Here is a 17,624-nt window from a genome sequence, read left to right on the forward strand (position 1 = left end):
GATAGAGGTTTTGCTCATTGTAAAAGGCAGTATGGTGACCTATAGGTGCTATGGTCCACATCATTTAGACTCTGGTTGATATTTGTCTCATTGGTCATTATACCACGTCTCTGTATTTTTACAAATATAATGTTATAAATGAAATAAATAAAACTTTAAACTTACTCTCCTCCAAATAGCTGCATACCAAGAAGGGCAAATATAAGTATAAAAAGAAACAACAAAAACAGCAGACTAACAATGGATCGCATACTACTAAGTAAAGAGACCACCAGGTTTCGTAAATTAGACCAGTATCTGAAATAAAAGAAAGATAATTACATTAGGTATCTACCTTGCAGTGTTTTCCAAGTCTTACATATCTCACTGGACAAGCTATAGCAAAATGATTAAATCAAGTATGCACTTACTGGTCCTGACTTTATGACAACAGCAAGTTTTTTATGAAACATTTAAACAGCACACATTGAATATGAGATATTTTGTCTCTCAGCTTTAAATATACATAATACTTACTGCAATACAACATCCTTTAATATTCTTAGTCTTATGCAAAGAAATTTATCATTAAAAAACCCACTATTCTCTGTATAGCACTGTTAAAGACCTTACTTTGACCTATAATGGTTTCACTTTTACAAGTTGTCTCATTAGCACTCATACCACATCTTCTTATATGTATCTGTTTTGTAAAACAAAAAACATTTAATAAACAATTATATATCCTGATTTGTTTTTTTGGCTAAGTAATGTAATTAGGAGTATGTAACTGACCTGGTAACTTTGAATATTCTAAGTAAGCGTAGAGCTCTGAGTGTACTGATACCAAAAGAATCACCATCCTTGTATTCTGACCATAATACCTCTACAATACTTCCAACAATAACCTACAAATCAAATTTATATTTAAAACAATTTAACATCAAAGAATGACCTCCTTGCAAGGAATACATTGATATATTCATCATTTGAAGTATTTCTGAAATTTTCTAAATAATACTTAGAATTTTCATGAATCAGGTAAAAGGTAATAATTTTTTCAAGATTCAATTCTTTTTTTTGGTGGGATCTGTCAAAATGCCATCAAAATTTTTATGTTACAGGGTCTGATTTTGGATTTTTGCAATATTTCATCAAGATTTATTCATGTTGAAGGTGACTTGACTCTCAAGTAATTTTCTAATGGCTATTCATAAATTTAGTATTTCTTACTATTTATTTTAAAAGTAATTATTTCTAAGGTTTGGTCTATTCTAACATTATTAACAAAAAAATCATTCTAAAGACTTGTCGTGTTTACTCGATTTTAACAAGAACTTACCACACAATCAAATATATTAAAAGAAGACTGGAAATACATTCTTACTCCTAGACCATACATTTTCACCAACATCTCAAACAAAAATAAACCAAGAAACACAAACTCCATAATATCTGTAAAGATAAATTCACATGATAAACAATCATCTTATTCTCATAAAGCAGCTATAAATAAAGTGACTAAGTTAAAGTCAGACATTTCTTATGCATTTTGTAGATGTCATCAGTATCAAGTACATGTATTCTTGGGTGCATTACCTTCCCACAGAGATGGAAAATTAAATAGTTGAGCAGGAATGGACACAACATTTAAGCTTAAAACAGCTCTGAATTTGGATTGTGATTGTATATTTGACACAGTATAGGTTTGTAACAAATAATGAATGAAGTCAAAGAACAGAAAAATTAAAAATTTGACATTTACTATATGGTACAAAATCCAAAATCTAAGTACATGGTTAGTATATCAAAGCACCAACCACAAGAATTCAGTTTTTAATGAAATCAAACAAAAAATTTATTAAGGACCCATTGGACCTCACTGTGGACCAATTTGATAAAGGAGCCAAAAAATCTCAAATCTTAAATAAATACATGATTATATTCAGCATTTCAAAGAACCCCACCCCATAAAATCAATTTTTGTTTAATTCAAACAAAGTTTAATTTTGGACACTGATTTGGACTGCCTGCCATACCTCCCCAAATTAATAACCAAATAATTCTTTCAAAAATCTGGATAATGAAATGTTTTAATTTTGACACAAATGAAACAGGCTTTTTTTTTTGTGGTGCACTAGTACTGTAACTTGGCAACACTGAAAAGCAAAATGGAACAATACAAAGCACCAGTATTCTTGTTTAATGCTTAATTTATGCATTTATATATATATATATATATAAATAGGATTTCAATTAACATTATCTATGTTGGTATTAATTTACAATAATAGTTTATAAATGACATCAATTTTGAATTAAAAATACTGTTTGCATAATTATCTTTTATTCCAAAAATTCAAACAAATAATGTCATTTGGAAGGTTTGGTTTTATCTATTTATTAAAACATTGATATTGACTAGACTAGCTGAGAACCACATGAATCCTGTCAATGAAACTGTATATTTTATTATCTGATGACTAATTGTATACCACTTAAACTTACAGACTTCTTATATTGCATGTAAATCTGATATAAAAACATTTACTAAACATGCGAATGATGAATGAACAGCATGAAATTTCATGTCTGCCACCTGTCCCCGTAAGACTATCTACCTAATATAGAAACATAACCTTGAAACATGCAGAGATCAAGTTAACTGACCTCAATACAACACTATATCAAAATATCAAGCTAGTTCTATTGTTTTTTTTTACAATCAATATTGAATTCAAAGAAATGTTAACATCTTTCTGTTTCAATTTCAAAGCCTCTCTTTCTTCTTTGTGTCAACCAAGTTAGAATTTCTTGGAAAAAATAATGTCTTGTTCTAGGGGAATGCTACTTTCATTCAGATCAATCAAACTTCAATAAATGTTTATACAGAAATCTATTTCTATAAATCAAGGCATGTACCTAGAATTTTTTCTCTCAGAAATCTGGCAAAATGGAAAAGATTTTCTGCTCTCTAAAAATAAATTCAATGATCTATCTGATCTCTAAAACTTGTTTTTTTTTCTATTTTACTGTGGATCCATTATTATTCTATGAATACTAATTTTCGTGGGTTTTGTGGGTACAGATGAACCACAAATTTAAATGTTAGAAAAATTACAAATTTTCTTTAGGCTTTATGGTATATGCAAAGATTGGCAAAGCTACAAAAACACATATCTACAAAATCACAAGTTTTCCTTAATCCACGAAAATTGATACCCATGAAAATAAATGAATCCACAGTATACTTACATAAAAACTGTGTATGCCACAACGGTTGGCCGTAATGTTCTGATGCCACACAAACTGTATTGAGAAGTACTAATACTATAACTAGCCAGTAAAAAAATTGACTTTTTACGAGACGACGAACAGTTACTCTGAAAAGATAAAAATAATTTATAACTCTAATTATCAATATAATCTTTTTTTTTGGTGCAGACAAATTGGTACTGTTAATGTTATTACATATTAGGTGTAACTAGGTTTATTATATCATTGAGAAATAAGATGTTGGTAGACAAATGCAATAAGCACATTATGCAACAGTAATCCTATTAGAGTGGTTGATCTGCCAGCAACAGAGTATCTGAAATGAACATCTTGTCAAAATGATTGTCAATTATGTGTGTGTTAAGGAACTTGTCTTTTCATAAAGTAATTGAAATCATGAAGAAATCTGAAACCAGACAAAAAGTCATATTTTAAATCCGAAATAATTCATGCATTACTGAGGTATTTTTTTCAGAATGTTGTAATAAGGTATGAGTGTGTTATTTTAAGAAGCTGTATTGTCTTAGCAATATGGATATTTTATTCTCTATTCAGAGCAAGTTATAAGCAAAGTTTGTGATTAGGACATTTTACTATAACCTCAACAAAAATTATTATCAAAGAAGAATATTTTTCAGAGAAATGATTGACAAAACCAACATATGTCTTTTTTATATATATGAATATGTCGTGTACATGTTATTATTTTGTACAGGTTATAACTTGTACAAACATTTCATACAAGTTTTGTACAGGTAATAACTTGTACAAACATTTCATACAAGTAATTACTTGTATAAGGCCACCATACAAGTTATTACCTGTACAAATACAATTGTACAAGTAATTACTAGTACAATTTTTACTGAGAAAAAGATAATGACTTGTACAAATCATTTTTCTACCTTGGACTATTTGATGTTCTCAACAAATCGTTTCTCTTTAAACAAATATAATACAAATAATTTATGACTAAGACCTAAAGGTATAAACTTTTAACATATGTGTTCTTTTTGTATAACAAATATATGACCAATTACTAAAAAAGTCAAAACTAAGTTGTAAAGAAGCAAAACAGTTTAGAAAAAAAAACATTATGATGAAATAACTAACTTGTGGCATGATAGTAAATCTTCTAGTAATTCGGTATTCACATGCGTTAGATACAGAGAGAAAATGATTAAGAAACTATGGTTTCAACTTCCTCAGGCAAAGTTGACTTTAGATGAATTTGGCTATTTGTTTTAGATATTTTTGTCATATAGCTCTTCAACGGTTTCGGTACTTTAAAAACATCTTCGGATTTCAAATGTTTGGCTTTGAGCGTTCCTGATGAAGGAAAATCCAGAAAAGCGCTCCGGACACATAGAATTATTAAAGGTGTTGTTTTCAATTTTTTAATATGAATGTGACCTACTGAATTAGACTTTTTACCTGGTTTGTACTAATATCATCAAAACGATGGGTGCCACATGTGGAGCAGGATCTGCTTACCCTTCCAGAGCACCTGCAATCATCCCCTTTTTTTGGTAGGGTTCGTTTTGCTCATTTTTTATTTTCTATTTTGTTTCTTGTGTACTATTATTTGTCTGTTTGTCTTTTTCCTTCTAAGCCATGGCGTTTTCAGTTTTTTTTTTTTGATTTATGAGTTTGACTGTTCCTCTGGTATTAATCGCCCCTCTTTTATTAATGAAAAGGAAGCCAAATTAAGCACTTCGAAATATTTCTTATGGCAGTTTGGTGTTTTGAATGAAGCAGAAATTGAAAAAACTCATTGGCAAAGTGGACATTTTTCATTTAGTATTTTACAGTTGATGAACTTGATTTGAACAGCACATTCATATTTGACATCATTTATAATGTTTGGTCAGTTTTACGGCTAGAACAGTTTTGACAGTTCTGCTGACAGTTCTATGGTTAGAATTGATTTAGTCAGTTTTGTTGACAGCTCTACGATTAGAATTGATTTGGAAGTTCGACCTAGAACATGTTTTAGACAGCTCTACCTAGAACTGATTCTGACAGTTTTTCTTTGAACAGTTCTAGGGTAGAACTGTTCTAGGACAGTTAAGAACAGCTTATGACAAATTATTCTGACAGTTCTAATGATAGGTTAGAAGTGATCTCCACTGTAACTTAAAGATAATGTGTTGTACAACTTATTATCTTTTTCTTTACAAAAATTGTACAAGTATTTACTGGTACAATCATATTTGTACAAGTAATAACTTGTATGATGGCATCATACAAGTAAATACTTATACAAAGTTTTTGTACAAGTAATAGCCTGTACAAAATAATAAAATGTACACAACATATATATAAATTACAAGTACTGGCAATTCTTTCAATGATAAACATGTTCTTAACAAAACAAGTTTTAGGTCAGATTTTAGCCACATGGTAAAGGAATTCAAGAGCATTTTATATAGAAAGTTGTTGTTTGTGGTATTTGAGAAAAATAAGACAAAAATTAACATGACTGTAAAGATAAAACATGTATGCAGTTAACAGGTAGAAGATTGGCGAAAGGTTTGAACTTTAGTAACTTAGTATAGCTAACCAAGGCAAAGCACGGGGTCAGATGCACTAACTGGCATTTTTTGTCATAATTAGTTATAGAAAATTTGATGGAGAAAGGTTAATCATTACCTTCTACACTCTAAATCTCTTATTCAGCAATTTATACTTCAGGTAACTTAACCTCCCCTGAATAATCCCCTACCTAATAAGCTAGAGACAATAAACTATTACTATTTAATAAGATATATTCTGGTGACAGTGAGAGAAAAACAATACTTCTTTTCATGCTTTTATGAATATAATATGAAATGAATAAAGATTCTATAATATTAACATTTATTGTTATTTACGCTAATCAAAGTGAACATGAGGGTCTTGTGATGGATAATGCAACTTCATTCATTAGTGAATAAGCATGTGACACAAAATGTGTTAAAGGAAAAAAGTAAACATTATATTCATTTCTTGCAATGTCTGACATTTTATAAAATAGTTATTTAGTTTACTTTCAATTCATAACAAATTCATGCATCTAATAATTATAAAATAAGTATTCACCGATATCTATCATTTTTGGATCTGCAAAGATTGGCACTGATAAAAATGATGTTATGACAAACAGGAACAAAAAGTTAATAATATAACAAATATAAATACAAATTTCAACAATGACTTTAAAATTCTGGAATAAATTCCTCTTTAGAATCTTTATCTGATATATTTTTGTAATCTAGTAGTTATTCATAATTAAAACAAGAATGTGTCCATTGTACACGAATGCCCCACTCGCACTATCATTTTCTATGTTCAGTGGACCATGAAATTGGGGTCAAAACTTTAATTTGGAATTAAAATTAGAAAGATCATATCATAGGGAACATGTGTACTAAGTTTCAAGTTGATGTAACTTTAACTTCATCAAAAACTACCTTGACCAAAAACTTTAACCTGAACTTCGCACTATCATTTTCTATGTTCAGTGGACCATGAAATTGGGGTCAAAACTATAATTTGGCTTTAAAATTAGAAAGATCATATCATGGGGAAAAAGTGTACTAAGTTTCAAGTTGATTGGACTTCAACTTCTTCAAAAACTACCTTGACCAAAAACTTTAACCTGAAGCGGACAGACGAACGGAGGCACAGACAGACGGACGGACGGACGAACGGAGACACAGACCAGAAAACATAATGCCCTCTACTATCGTAGGTGGGGCATAATGAGTATTTTCTTGATACCAAGAATAATTCTCACTATAAATACCAGTTATTCAAAGGGGAGAAGGGTTAACAAGCAAATAATTTATTACTTCATAGGAATACAGTAATAATGTCAAAACAACAATGATTCATTGTCATCTTCTTTTCAACAGTATAAATTAAAAACTCTTCATAGCTTAATGTGTATAAGAGAGGAAATATTTTAATACAGACAGTGGCTTTATAAACAAAACTTGCAGGAAAGTCTGCTAGATATTTTCAATTGAAAGAGATTCTCTTCTCAAAATCAACACACCGGTACTGGAAAATTTAATAACTGAATGTTTGCTGGCATATTGCACAAAGATCTGGGTCATTTCCAACATGTTTTAAGGTATTACCATGGTTAACTTTAATTAAAAATAGTTTACCATAGCAATGGTAAAAGAAAGAGCAGATGTCAACACTCCAGATATTGTAGTCAACACTCCAGATATTGTAGAAAGTCTCCATATATTTTGATTGATTGATAGTTGTTTGCTTGACATCCAATGGAAATTCTATATATACTTTAAAGCCATTTGAAATATTTTAAACACATATCATGACATTGAAATCTCTTAGACATATATCATGACATTGGAATCTCTTAGACATATATCATGACATTGAAATCTCTTAGATACATATCATGACATTGAAATCTCTTAGATACATATCATGATATTGGAATCTCTTAGACATATATCATGACATTGGAATCTCTTAAACATATATCATGACATTGGAATCTCTTAGACATATATCATGACATTGGAATCTCTTAAACATATATCATGACATTGGAATCTCTTAGACATATATCATGACATTGGAATCTCTTAGACATATATCATGACATTGGAATCTCTTAGACACATATCATGACATTGAAATCTCTTAGACACATATCATGACATTGAAATCTCTTAGACACATATCATGACATTGGAATCTCTTAGACATATATCATGACATTGAAATCGCTTAGATACATATCATGACATTGGAATCTCTTAGATACATATCATGACATTGAAATCTCTTAGATATATATCATGACATTGAAATCTCTTAGATACATATCATGACATTGAAATCTCTTAGATACATATCATGACATTGGAATCTCTTAGACATATATCATGACATTGGAATCTCTTAGACACATACCATGACATTGAAATCTCTTAGACACATATCATGACATTGAAATCTCTTAGACACATATCATGACATTGGAATCTCTTAGACATATATCATGACATTGAAATCGTTTAGACACATATCATGACATTGAAATCTCTTAGACACATATCATGACATTGAAATTGTTTAGACACATATCATGACATTGAAATCTCTAAGACACATTTCATGACATTAAAATCTCTAAGACACATTTCATGACATTAAAATCTCTAAGACACATTTCATGACATTGAAATCTCATAGACACTTTTCATGACATTGAAATATCTAAGAGCATTTCATGACATTGAAATCTCATAGACACTTTTCATGACATTGAAATATCTAAGACACATATCATGACATTGACATCTCTGAGCCACGTATCATGACATTGAAATTGGTCTCCTTTTGGGTAATAAGAATTCCACTTTATCACCTTTTTAAATCTATAAAAAGCATACTGTAAATGAATTTTTCAATTTAGTGCTCCACACAAAATCAGTTCTGTAGCAAACAATCCTGATCTCCTGGATTAAAAAATCATTGTAAAAAAATAATTCCCTCAAATGAATTTCCAATAGTTTCGATTGTTATATCTATGCCCATTTCAACAAACACGACTCACTCAATTATCAAAGTTAAGGAAGGTAAATGGGACATACATGTAAGTCTACCCAGTGTTTGTGAAATAAAAACATGGTTCATTGCTCTTGGAAGTTATTTTAAAGATTAAAAATGTAAAATTATAGATTTTTTTCTGTTTTCTAAAATCAGTGTAGCAGGGTTTTCATCCTAGTAAGGAAAGGAGACTACTATTGATAGTAAAATCCATACAATTATTTAGAACCAAACACATGTACTTGTAAATTGTTTGTTATTTACAGCTGTAACAGCAAGTCAACTCTGCAATACCAAAAGCTAGATATTTCATATAAATAACTTATAATTATGGCTCCTAAAAAGCAACTTGAATGATACACAATAGAATTTTGTATTATCAAATATTTGTAACTGAATAAGATTACAAAAACTTACTTGAATTTTTTTTCTGCTTGCCAAAACGAGGCACAACGACCTGAATAATTTCTACCATAACCATTTCCTGCAATAGAAAAATTGATCTACTGTAAGCAAATGTCCACCTATTATACCCTGGCATATATCAAGGAGGGTTGACTAGATAGAAAATATGTCTCAAAGTAAAGCATAACCATATGAACAATAGTGCCATACAAAAAGCTGTCACCTGAAGAAAAATGTGACAGAAATTTATTTGCTATTGAAAGACAGATTATTTTTGTTTCATCTCTCAGTCCAAATGTGAGATATACTTTACCCAAGTGCATGTGAGCACTTGAAGTTCAAGAAAGCATTCATTTTTCAGTGGGAACTAAATATTGCATTGCATTAAGAATTAGAAAGTAATACTATTATTGTTGTTGGTTCTACCACAAATATGGACAAATGGAGATAACTCCAATTCTAAATGTTCCTTTAAAAATGATATCATTCCTATTGTTAGAACATTTATTGATTGATTGTTGGTTGCTTAACATCCAGTGGCAAATATTTCATGCATATTCAGGACGAGAACAAGTTCACAATAAATACAATAGGTAGGTCTTGCCATAACAGAGGCCATAAGGGATGATGGTCGGGGAAATTTCGACTGCCACTGGAAAATGAGGGTATATTGAATAGGGACAGAAATTTTGCCTTACAACAGGCCACCTACGAGCCCTCAAAGAGTTGTTGTAAGGGTTCTTAACGTGCAAAGAGCGTGGCACTCTCTTTACACGAGACATCGGATTTAACGTCCCCATTCTGACCGGACGTGACTGCGAACTTAATACATCCCGCACAGCCAAACGGACGCCCCACTTCGGCAAGTGTTTTACTGCCCGTTGGGAGAAGACCAAGTGACCATATTTATATTCCCCAGTCACCCTTGGGGCTGTTAGAACATTTACTAAATTCATTCACCATGCACAATTAATATAACTTTTTTTGAGAACTGCCTCTTAATTACCTCTCTGGGTAAGCATAACCTCAAACCTTAATGTCATTCCCAAATCACATGAGAAATCACCCTTAGGCATCATCTAAGCGTACGTTTGTTTATGGTTTAGATTGTTTAACATTGTATGTACAGTAAATGATCTTACGCATATTCATATCTGCTAATAAATCATCGTCATTATCATCATTATTTTCATCACTCCCATCTGTTCCTTCTTTTAACTGTCTTACTTTCTTTGCTGCAGCTCGCCGTCTCGCTGAAATACAAAACTGTATTCAAACATTGTTGGCCATGGAATCTCTAAGGAGATAAAACTTGCAGCAAGTGCTGAGATTCTACCATAAAGTATAAAGCTACCTAGTTTATTAGAGCACTCTGACTTTTCTGACTAATTTATTATGTTAAGATAAGTTGAAAATATTAATAAATAATTCCAATAGAATAAATAGTTCAAAACTAGACATAGATCATCTTTATACAAAGCAGAAATCAGGTTTTTCATTGGTAAAAGTGCAAAAAATGTCCAAAAAAAATGTTTACAATCCATCAATCATTCACTAACTACATATTGTTTACTGAAACAATCTGAAACAATATTATCAATACCCAAGCTGTAAAGTTAAATAAGAGTAAAATGTTTTATAAATATTTGCTACCTTCCATTATTTTTAATTTATCTTCATCTGTTGTTCTTTCTTCATTGAGCATTACTTCTTCTGTAAAACAAAATGTTAATATTTTCAGTGGGGGATCCAGAACTTTTCCTAAGGGGGGCCCATTTGACTGACCTAAAAGGGGGGACTCCAGTCATGCTTAAATGATTCCCTATATAATCAACCAAATTTTTCCCACGAAAGGGGGGCCCCGGCCCCCAGCCCCCCCCTGGATCCACCTATGACTTTTTATTCTAATCTAGCACATTACAATAAAGAATATATATTACTTAGGAAGAATGAGGCATCTATAAAAACATTGAAATTCTCCTTCACTTTTACATACAATGAATTTAAAGTCTTATAACTGACACGACATTAAAGATCTCAACTTTGCTAGGTTTTTCTTGAATATTAGATTAAAGTTTCCTGATCCTTGAACTGAACCCAATTGGGAACAATGCAGCTGTAAATTGTGACTGCATTTGGCCAAAGATTGAGCTAAAGGCCAATGCAGTTTATTGTTCAAAAATTTGATGGTTTGACCCAAGTTTGAGCTAAAACCAATCCAAAATTTGTTGTTTTTGTCTTAAGTTTGGACTGAAGACCAATGTAGCTTAGTTTAGACACTATTAATTCAGATAAATCATCACATAACAATATAATACTCATGAAAAATATCTAGGATTCAGAAACAAGCTGAGTAAAATGCTTTTACAAATCAATGCAGCATCTGCTGTATGGGACAAAGCTGAGATGAACCAGGCCAATGAAATGTGTAATAGACCTTTACCTAAGCAAGTACAAAACTGCAAATTATAATATTTACATGAACAGATTTTAAGCTAAGCCATAAAGAAATCATTTTAAAGATGTAATTGGCATGTATATAAATGTCTAAGTGGACATTACTAAGTTTAAAACTGAATTTAGGATTTAAACCAATCTTGCCAAATAACACAGTCCTGTATTAACATTTGTAAAGACATATTTGATATTGAGAAAAGTACTGTTGAGAACTTGGCAAACATCTCTATCAGACATCTAGCCTTCTAACAGTAAGTAAAAAACATGCCTTATGTCAATACCAGCAGAACTTGATGCTGAAACTTAAATTATGAAATAATTGGTATACAAAATATGTACGTAAAGACCATGTAAATCTTTCTGTGATTTAGTGCTGTAATTCAAATGTACAATAAGAAGAATCTATCAACCTTGAAAACTGAACATGGATGCACACATCAATGATTATGTATATTTTAGATAATTATTTAATATGCACAAATTAATGGACCTGTTATTAGGCTGTATTCAGTACTTTTTTAATGGCATTGCTGCAATATCTATATTGAAAATCAATATATTAGATAATTAAGTTGCCATAATCAGAATTAAATTTCCATAAAATGCAACTATCGACCTGATTATTGAAAAGACTGAAATATATCTTTTATTTTATGGTTTACCTTGTCAATTCTATCAATAATAAGGACAATGATATTGTTGAGAGACAGATTTTAGTATTTTGTTGTAGACCTATCATATCAATTTACACAATATCAGAATTTTGGTTTCAGTTAATTTTTTTTAAAACCTCACTAAATCAGAGTTGAATACTATGACCTAAAAACTACTGATTGATCAGGTTTTGACCAACTTAATTACATAAATCATGCCTTTAGACTAATATTTATTGATTTATTCCCAGAAAATAAATAACTAATAATCATGTCACGTCTCTTTTAATAGACTTCTTGACAATTTAGTTTTAGATGCTTTACAAAAACTATTCTGCCTTACAATATGTTGACTGTTTATCAAATTAACAATCAGCAACTTGTTTTATATTGGTGAGCAGGTAGCTAGGGTATAAAGGTGTGTAGCTCAACAGGAATATTGGGGGAAAAAAATTATCTCTTTCATATATTTCTGATTAAAAACTAGAATATCTTTACACAGTTTTAACATCAATGATGACCACTTTTTTTAGACACGCCTTCGCAAAATCCTATTGAAAAGTACCAACACATAATTGAGGACTTAAAAGTCAGTTCTAACCAAAGAATGATAAATACCTCAAAACCATTCATTTTTGCTTGAATGGGTTTTTTTTTCTTATCATTATCTTCTGCTTCTCAAGAAAGGAACTTCTATCGAATTTATGTAGCTGACTATAAAGTATGAAAATTTTATCATTTTTGAAGGCTGTACAGTTTACTATAATTGCTTACATCCACTTCATTTGAACTTTTGTGGATAGTTCTCATTAGCAATCATACCACATCTCTTTATTTCTATATGCAATGTTAATTGAACAATCTTTGAAGCATAAAAAGTAAGTTAAAAAGATCCATTTGTTTCATTTTATAATCCTATGCTTTTATTTCAAAAAGTTTAAAGTACTTAGAGGTTAACTTAAAACTAAGTCAATGAAGCATCTTCATGTGATCAAATTTCCCCTTTGTCCTCCAAACTGATCTACTTAATAAGCTATGTACAAGCAAGTTAAAAGGTGTACCCAAAGACATTACCTTAAATTCAAACAAAATTCATGAGCTTACTTTAAATTGGAAGCTGCTTTTCTCAATGAGAAGCAGGTGAAATTGATCTTACAACTAATACATATTGTACCTGAAATAAATTTGATTAAACTTTGACCCCTATCTGATAATCATTACACTTTTGAAACATATATCTCTTTCCTACAATATCAATTATTATTATAGTTCCTTAGATATATGTCCTAACATGCAGAGGAACATGCAAAAACATGGATGACAAGGGTACTCCAATAGTTGCAATAAATTTGTTGAAGCAGTTGGAATGCAGTCAACCATTTTTGCACTTCATATGGAACAAATATGGAAAAAGACGGCACATAGTTATAGTTCTATAGATTACTACACATTTATATAAGTACTTTCTACATCTATTATCACATACCCTCATCTTAAGATGCGTAAAGATAGAATTTATCATTTTTAAACATACCAGTGAAAACACAGCAAGGGTCATATTACAAAGCAAATGAACATATAATCTTACAATAATGAACAAACAATCTTGTTGACCTATTACTCTTAGTTAGTGCACTCATGATCATTTGTCCAAGACATGGTGAAACCTACGAGGGGTCACATTCAATTGAACATACACAATATGAATACATTGTACTGTTAATTGATTGAGTATTGACTGTTTTCTATGAAGTGTTTTGCAGACTGCTGTTTGTCTTTTCATCTTCATTCGTAATATTTGAACCCTAAAACTAATTTTGACTTTAAAAAAAAAAGAACCAGGACATCAGGAAACACAAAACACAATAGACAGTACAACAGAACACTCCCATCCCCACATGTGTACAATATTAAAGGCAAACAACAACAATGAACACATTGTCTAGATAACCTGATTTGGTACAGGCATATACAGTGTTGGGAGAAAAACCAGATTGATTTACATTCCCACAATTTACCTCCCCTCTACTCATCTAGACCTTACTTCATAGATTTAAACACACAATAAATAAGAGTGCTCAGGCTGAAGTATCTCGCCTGTTTTACTAACCATTGATTATATGTTGAATGCCTGAATGACAAACAGTTTACTACAAGCATCACATGACATTTACATTTATAAAGAACGTCAAAGACAGATAAATCCTGTAAGATACAAAATGTAGACATTCACACCCTAAAATTATTCCATACACCCACATAACTTATTGCTTATGGTAACTGAAAACAGATCAAAACACAAAAACCAAAAATTAACCATGAAACTGAGGTTGAAGTACGATGATACCTACCAGATAGACATGAACAACTGAGAATCATTCTAAAACAGACAAAACACAAAAACATAACCCTAGCCAATGAACCATTAAAATGAGGTCAACGTCAGATGAAACCTGACAGACTGACAAGTACCCCTTACAATAATTCTATAAACCACATATAGTTGACCTATTTTTAATAGTACATGTATCTGAGAAACAAACCTAATCATGTAACTATTAACCTGGATCACTGATTCATGAAAAGAGGTTGAGGTAAGGTTGACCCAGGCTGAGGTAATGCAGACGTATACCAAATATAGTTATCCTATTACTCATAATATTGAAGTGAGAAATTCATCTGACAAAAAACATTATTTTTTTTCAAGCAGTCTCTGAACTATGAAAATAAGGTCAAGCACAATTGACCTAGGACAGATGTAAACTTTGTCACATAATGTTACTGCATACAAGGTATGAAGCATCAAGGTCTTTTACCTTCTGAAATATAGAGTTTATACAAAAAGTTCATGCCACCACGAGATAGTAATACCTATGTCTTGCATACTACAGCTTTCATCGGTGTGAGACAAACACCTGTATAGTGCAGCTACCAACAGGACGAAATAGGCTTTATGATATCATCTCTTCTTGAGATAATCTGATCAGCATGCAACATATAAGTTAATAAAAATTAGCTATAACTCAGAATGAGTGTGCAACAAAATAATATTAATTTGTCAAGTCAGTGTGAAGAAAAGGTTATTCAAAACTTGTTTCTTACTTTTTTCCTTGCAATTAGGTGGTTTTTCAAATGTTTATGAAATTTTATAAGCACAACAAACTTAAAAAAAACAGTTGGAAAAGGCTTTTTTAATCAAAACATGACTAAGAACACAAAAATCCTTAACATTGAAAGTGTTTACTAATTTAACCTGCCTTTGGACCGGGTATAAAAACGTATTACAAAAAATACATATATATATAAACACATTCACGCAGAAAAGAAACATAAACTAGAAAAACAATATGTAAGCCACAACAACAATGGATGTATTAAAATAATAAGTGAAAAGAAATCAACCAATCCAGTTTTTTATGTTCTTTTAAAAAGAGACAGAAAATATCATAGGGACAATAAAACATCATAATCAAAAGAATGACCATGGCCATTTAAGTTAAGTCAGCTATTATGTTGATATAATGGTAGGGACATTTAAAATAATATAGGCCACTTTCACAAATTAATACAACTATATTGAATGATAAAAAGCTTCAAAACATGTTTCAAACTTCAAACACAGACCAAAGAACTAGTGTTGCCCCAGAAATGTCTCTGCCAATTATAGGTATGAAGATCATACATGACAATCAAAAGTATAATGACCATAATGGGCATCCATGGAAACATGTCAGTAAATGCTTCCGATTTTAAAAGGAAACCTCTCAAGTGTCAATTTTCAACAAGTTTGTTTCAGAGAAATACCAAAAAGTGCCAAAGAATCAGCTGCTCTGATGTACAGCCACCTTTAGTAACATACAACATTGACTAATACCAGCTGCTCTGATGTACAGCCACCTTTAGTAACATACAACATTGACCAATACCAGCTGCTCTGATGTACAGCCACCTTTAGTAACATACAACCTTGACTAATACCAGCTGCAGTGATGTACAGCCACCTTTAGTAACATACAACCTTGACTAATACCAGCTGCTCTGATGTACAGCCACCTTTAGTAACATACAACCTTGACTAATACCAGCTGCTCTGATGTACAGCCACCTTTAGTAACATACAACATTGACTAATACCAGCTGCTCTGATGTACAGCCACCTTTAGTAACATACAACATTGACTAATACCAGCTGCTCTGATGTACAGCCACCTTTAGTAACATACAACCTTGACTAATACCAGCTGCTCTGATGTACAGCCATGGCCACCTTTAGTAACATACAACATTGACTAATACCAGCTGCTCTGATGTACAGCCACCTTTAGCAACATACAACCTTGACTTATACCAGCTGCTCTGAAGTTCAGCCACCTTTAGTAACATACAACATTGACTAATACCAGCTGTTCTGATGTACAGCCAACTTTAGTAACATACAACCTTGACTAATACCAGCTGCTCTAATGTACATCCACCTTTAGTAACATACAACCTTGACTAATACCAGCTGCTCTGATATACAGCTACCTTTAGCAACATACAACCTTGACTAATACCAACTGCTCTGATGTACAGCCACCTTTAGTAACATACAACCTTGACTAATACCAGCAGCTCTGATGTACAGCCACCTTTAGCAACATACAACCTTGACTAATACCAGCTGCTCTGATGTACAACCACCTTTAGTAACATACAACCTTGACTAATACCAGCTGCTCTGATGTACAGCCATGGCCACCTTTTGTAACATACAACCTTGACTAATACCAGCTGCTCTGATGTACAGCCACCTTTAGTAACATACAACCTTGACTAATCCTTGACTAATACCAGCTGCTCTGATGTACAGCCATGGCCTTTAGTAACATACAACCTTGACTAATACCAGCTGCTCTGATGTACAGCCACCTTTAGCAACATACAACCTTGACTAATACCAGCTGCTCTGATGTACAGCCACCTTTAGTAACATACAACCTTGACTAATACCAGCTGCTCTGATGTACAGCCACCTTTAGTAACATACAACCTTGACTAATACCAGCTGCTCTAATGTACATCCACCTTTAGTAACATACAACCTTGACTAATACCAGCTGCTCTGATATACAGCTACCTTTAGCAACATACAACCTGACTAATACCAACTGCAGTGATGTACAGCCACCTTTAGTAACATACAACCTTGACTAATACCAGCAGCTCTGATGTACAGCCACCTTTAGCAACATACAACCTTGACTAATACCAGCTGCTCTGATGTACAGCCACCTTTAG

The 17,624-nt window shown here is 31.8% G+C and overlaps 1 protein-coding gene across 18 annotated transcripts in view; it reads right to left on the minus strand.

The window, feature by feature from the left end:
- Positions 1-17,624, minus strand: part of LOC143064717 (voltage-dependent calcium channel type A subunit alpha-1-like) — a 206,669-nt gene that overhangs the window by 73,825 nt on the left and 115,220 nt on the right. For all 18 annotated transcript variants that reach the window (XM_076237765.1, XM_076237760.1, XM_076237753.1 and 15 more), the window contains 7 exons: positions 10,888-10,947; positions 10,377-10,487; positions 9,247-9,313; positions 3,235-3,362; positions 1,322-1,434; positions 775-887; positions 166-297 (listed from right to left, as the gene is read on the minus strand). In XM_076237765.1, the coding sequence (XP_076093880.1) occupies positions 166-297; positions 775-887; positions 1,322-1,434; positions 3,235-3,362; positions 9,247-9,313; positions 10,377-10,487; positions 10,888-10,947 (724 nt within the window). The remainder of the gene's footprint in view (positions 1-165; positions 298-774; positions 888-1,321; positions 1,435-3,234; positions 3,363-9,246; positions 9,314-10,376; positions 10,488-10,887; positions 10,948-17,624) is intronic.

Source organism: Mytilus galloprovincialis, chromosome 2 (assembly GCF_965363235.1).
Source record: "Mytilus galloprovincialis chromosome 2, xbMytGall1.hap1.1, whole genome shotgun sequence".
Classification (NCBI taxonomy): Eukaryota; Metazoa; Mollusca; class Bivalvia; order Mytilida; family Mytilidae; genus Mytilus; species Mytilus galloprovincialis.